Below are 4,525 nucleotides of genomic sequence, written 5' to 3' on the forward strand. Positions count from 1 at the left end.
CAGCAGCGCTGCTGTGTCTGATCCACTCATACCAGCACAACACACACTAACACACCACCACCATATCAGTGTCACCGCAGTGCTGAGAATGATCCACCACCTAAAAATGGTCCTGACCATTGAAGAACAGGGTGAAAGCAGGTTAAAAAGGTATGTACGTAGAGAAACAGATGGACTACAGTCAGTAATTGTAGAACTACAGAGTGTGTCTATATGGTAAGTTGAGCTGATAAAATGAAAAGTGAGTGTAGAAACAACGAGGTGGTTTTAAAGTTAAAGCTACTATATAGATTTTCTTTTCATTTCATTCGAGCATTGCAGGACCTACATGTGGTACTATATGCCAAAAATATAGGATGTTCTTGCACAATAATGTAGCAGGAGAGACTGTAAATGTGTTGAATGAAAGTTTATTCACTTATAAGTAAAAGTTTTCACAGTTAGAACAAGCACAATGTATTAAAAGCTTAATTCTGTAAAAGCCATGAGGATATTGTCATTTTATAACATGTAGAGGTGGGTTTGTTAGTATTTAATATCTGACAATGCTTAGGAAATTCAGGGTTGATATTCACCAATACTATTGTTTAACTGATACCACTTCCTCTTTACATTTTCTTTCAAAACACATTATTTTTTAAAAAACAAAACTGGTACATAATTTAAATACTGCAAATTTAACATATAATAATACAAATTAAGTATACATGATGTATATACAGCAAAGTTATGCAACTTGCATAATGGAAATGAGCTTCTCCATAAAGCATAGTCTACTAATCAATGGATATATATAATATATAATATGTTTATTTTCCAGTTGGTAGTACATAGTACTACATTAGCCTCTTCGCTGATGTTTTTCATACTTTCCACTTTATCCCTAAAAGGAAAAAAAGAAAGAGTCATTTCTACTGTATAGTACTGGCATAGTTCCTAACATTACAGAACATGAAGTAATTATGCATTCATTCATTGTCAGTTTTACCATGCTTCATCCTATTCAGTTTCGCAGTGGGTACAATTTACTGAGCCACTGTGCCACCCATCACAAATAATCAATAAGTAATAACATGGATTCTTTGTTACCTCAGAGCAATTTATATTACAAATCAACTTTATCAAAGTTAAATCTTACAAACATGCCGTAGCTAGTTTTTTTTTCCTTGCAATTTTACCCCCAATTTTCCCCCCTAATCTAGTCGTATCCAATTACTCTGATTGCATAACGCTTCCCCTCTACCGATACAACCCTCCACTGCAGACTGAGGAGCACCGCAACTGACACACGCCCCCTCCGACACGTATGCAGTACCTACTGCATCTTTTCACCTGCACGAGGTGAGTTCATATCAGTTTTGTGTATGGAGAGCTGCATTATTCCTCGACTTTAGTTGCAGTCAGGTTAATTGGAGACACTGAATTGCCCTATAGGTGAATTGGTGTGTGTATGTGTGTGTGTATGTGTGTCTGCCCTGCGATGGACTGGGGCCCCGTCCAGGGTGTTACTGTGTGCCTTGCGCCCATTGAAAATCTGGGATGGGCTCCAGCACCCCCATCTGCATGCTTGCTTTGTGACCTAATATAGACTTTTATTATGTATCTTATGGATCTGCCAGAATACATTTTGCCATCTAGTACAAACATGTCCTGCCTCCTTGATTATCTGTCCATATTATTATTAATAGTATTATTTAATATTACACTTATTAATATTTTTATTATTAATCTGTTCAGTCTGTAAGAAGGTCCTGGGTTCGATCCCCAGTTGGGGCAGCCCGGGTCCTTTCTGTGTAGAGTTAGCATGTTCTCCCCGTGTCTGGGTTTCCTCCCACAGTCCAAGGCCATGCGAGGACAAGTGAGGTGACTGTGTTTGATATATCCTTGTGAACTGATGAATCTTGTGTAACAAGTAACTACCGTTCCTGTCATGAATGTAACCAAAAGTGTAAAACATGACGTTAAAATCCTAACAAACAAACAAACCAAGGAACCCGATTGTTAAATTGCTTTGCGCACTCACCTTAGTGTGTAGATGCGGTCCATCACCCAAGACTCAGCAGGATCAACACACAGTTGTCTTCCTTTACAGGTGTGGAAACTAAGAAGAAAAAAAACAGGAATTAATCTTGGTATAGTCACTGACCTGAAATAATCATATGTGCATATTGTATATTTTACACTTACATGATAGCATTGATTTCACATGTTGCTGTCATGTTCTGGATTGAAAAGCCACAGATGCGATTAATAGAGATCCTCCCTTTGGAATAATTCCTGCAACATCCTAAATGTAAAGATAAAAGGGAAATGTATTAGCTATTAATATTATGCTACTGTATTGTGATTTACAGCACTTATTCAGGTAGTAAAGGCTGTAAATAATGTAATAAAAGCTATTTTTATGCAAACAGGTGAACAGAAGAACACAGAATCTCTTACCGAAAGCTGCTTCGTCCTGAAAGAACAGACTGACTGTGATGACCAGCAGGAGTGTAAGTGCTGCACCTGAAATCTTGCCCATTGTCACTGAGTCACTCTTAGTGCACTGTGTGTGTACTGCGAACACTCTCTGAACTCGCCTCTAGCTTTATAGTCCATCCTCCATCACTGGAAATTACACACCTGATGAGATCAGTGGGTTTTCCACCTCTGCACGTTCCTACACACTAGCTTTCCTTGACAGTACAATAAGGAAGTTCACGTTAAAAAAGGGATTCTGGAAATTTCCGAGTCCATTCTTTGCTATTAGATTGACAGGGTGTAGGGTGTGCTACTGTTAAAATAAACAATTAAAGAGTTGTTTTTAAAACTAGTGTCGAAAGAAAAAAATGACATACCAGTAACTACATACCAATAATACCTGCTCTGTAGTGCTCCTGTGGGGGTCCTGACCATTGAAGAACAGGGTGAAAGCAGGTTTAAAAGGTATGTAGAGAAACACATGGACTACAGTCAGTAATTGTAGAACTACAAAGTGCTTCTATATGGTAAGTGGAGCTGATAAAATGGATAGTGAGTGTAGAAACAAGGAGGTGGTTTTAATGTTATGGCTACTATATACAGTGCTGCTTGAAAGTTTGTGAACCACCCAAACATGGTCATTGTTTTCTTAAAAAAAAAAAAAAACTTATGAAATGAACATCCAAATCTCAATTTGTAAAGCAGACCTTACAAATAAAGGACACACAGAAAAAAGATATATATTTTCATTATTTATTCAACAAAAGTAATTTATCTCTCAAAAAACTGAAAATCTGCCAAGTGCAAAAGTATGTGAACTCTTTAAGTTAGTAGCTTGTGGCACCTCCTTTTGCAGCCATGACGTCTTCTGTAACCACAAACGAGTGTCTCACATCTGCTTTTTGGGAGTTTTGCCCACTCCTCCTTGCAGAACTCAGAAGCCAGTTGAGAGAGGTTGGAGGGACATCTGGCATGTATTAGATTAGATTAGATTAGATTAGATTCAACTTTATTGTCATTACACATGTACAAGTACAAGGCAACGAAATGCAGTTTAGCATCTAACCAGAAGTGCAATAAGCAGAAAGTGCAGGATATACAGTATTTATGATGTACATTATTTACAGTGGGTAAATAGCAGTGGTATGAACAAGATCTATGAAGTTGAATATATTACTGAATGTACAAGAAGGATGGGCCCTGCTGAGTCTGGTTCCTCTCAAGGTTTCTTCCTGTAATTTTCAGGGAGTTTTTCCTTGCCACAGTCGCCCTCGGCTTGCTCAACAGGGGTTTTTGTATCTGTTGGTCCTGGATTTTGTAAAGTTGCTTTGAGACAATGTCTATTGTAAAAAGTGCTATATAAATAAAGTTGACTATAAACAAGATATACAGCTAAAAACAATATACCTACAGATTAAGGTGCAGATTAGTGAAGTACTTTATACAAGAATATTCTAGTACAGTCTTGCTACTTAAGAATTTCACGTATAATTTCATGCAATGCACATGCGTGTGTAACAGGTGTTATTTATTTATTTTTTTAAGTCTGTGTGAAATGAGGCGCAAAGAAGAAAACAGTTCAAACCAGTCTCTATGATGGTGAATGAAGAATGCAGCACCTCTCGTGGTCAAGCTGGCGCTGATCCTTCTGAAGGATCCGGGTCACGGCACCAATGTAACCGGTCCACTTTACAATGATGATGAGGAACCGGTCACGCCACCTCTGCATTGTGATTTATTTATTTTTAAAAGAGGAAAGAAGACCCACGGACCACTGCTGCCGGTACCAGACATATATTTATTGAATGGATGAGATGAATCTGGATGTGTACAAGAAAAAGAAAAGCAGTGAGAAACCTCGCCTCATGCCCACCTTTACACTAGCCTCTCCTCAGTCGCTCTCCAGCCAGACTGAAGTATTAAGTCCATATAACAAATCAAATACAATATTCTAGTAATAAAAACCCACATAAAATAACATTTTATACACACACACACATACAGTATATACTATATATACTGTATATATATATACAGTGTATCACAAAAGTGAGTACACCCC

General features: G+C 37.9%; 1 protein-coding gene across 1 annotated transcript; it reads right to left on the reverse strand.

The window, feature by feature from the left end:
- Positions 1-1,328: 1,328 nt before the first annotated feature.
- On the reverse strand, positions 1,329-2,524 carry LOC134302212 (C-C motif chemokine 20-like). The gene is made up of 4 exons (XM_062987246.1): positions 2,443-2,524; positions 2,188-2,287; positions 2,024-2,101; positions 1,329-1,332 (listed from the first exon to the last, which is right to left on the reverse strand). Exons 1-4 carry the CDS (start codon positions 2,522-2,524, stop codon positions 1,329-1,331), a joined length of 264 nt encoding a protein of 87 aa, XP_062843316.1.
- Positions 2,525-4,525: the final 2,001 nt, after the last annotated feature.

Source organism: Trichomycterus rosablanca, chromosome 25 (genome assembly GCF_030014385.1).
Source record: "Trichomycterus rosablanca isolate fTriRos1 chromosome 25, fTriRos1.hap1, whole genome shotgun sequence".
Lineage (NCBI taxonomy): Eukaryota > Metazoa > Chordata > Actinopteri > Siluriformes > Trichomycteridae > Trichomycterus > Trichomycterus rosablanca.

Excerpts from the sequence above, each read along its gene's own strand:
- LOC134302212 (XM_062987246.1), bottom strand. The coding sequence starts at position 2,524 with ATGGGCAAGATTTCAGGTGCAGCACTTACACTCCTGCTGGTCATCACA. Across the intron at positions 2,288-2,442 it reads TCAGGACGAAGCAGCTTTCG|GATGTTGCAGGAATTATTCC; the intron begins GTAAGAGATTCT and ends CTTTACATTTAG. Across the intron at positions 2,102-2,187 it reads TGTGAAATCAATGCTATCAT|TTTCCACACCTGTAAAGGAA; the intron begins GTAAGTGTAAAA and ends TTTTCTTCTTAG.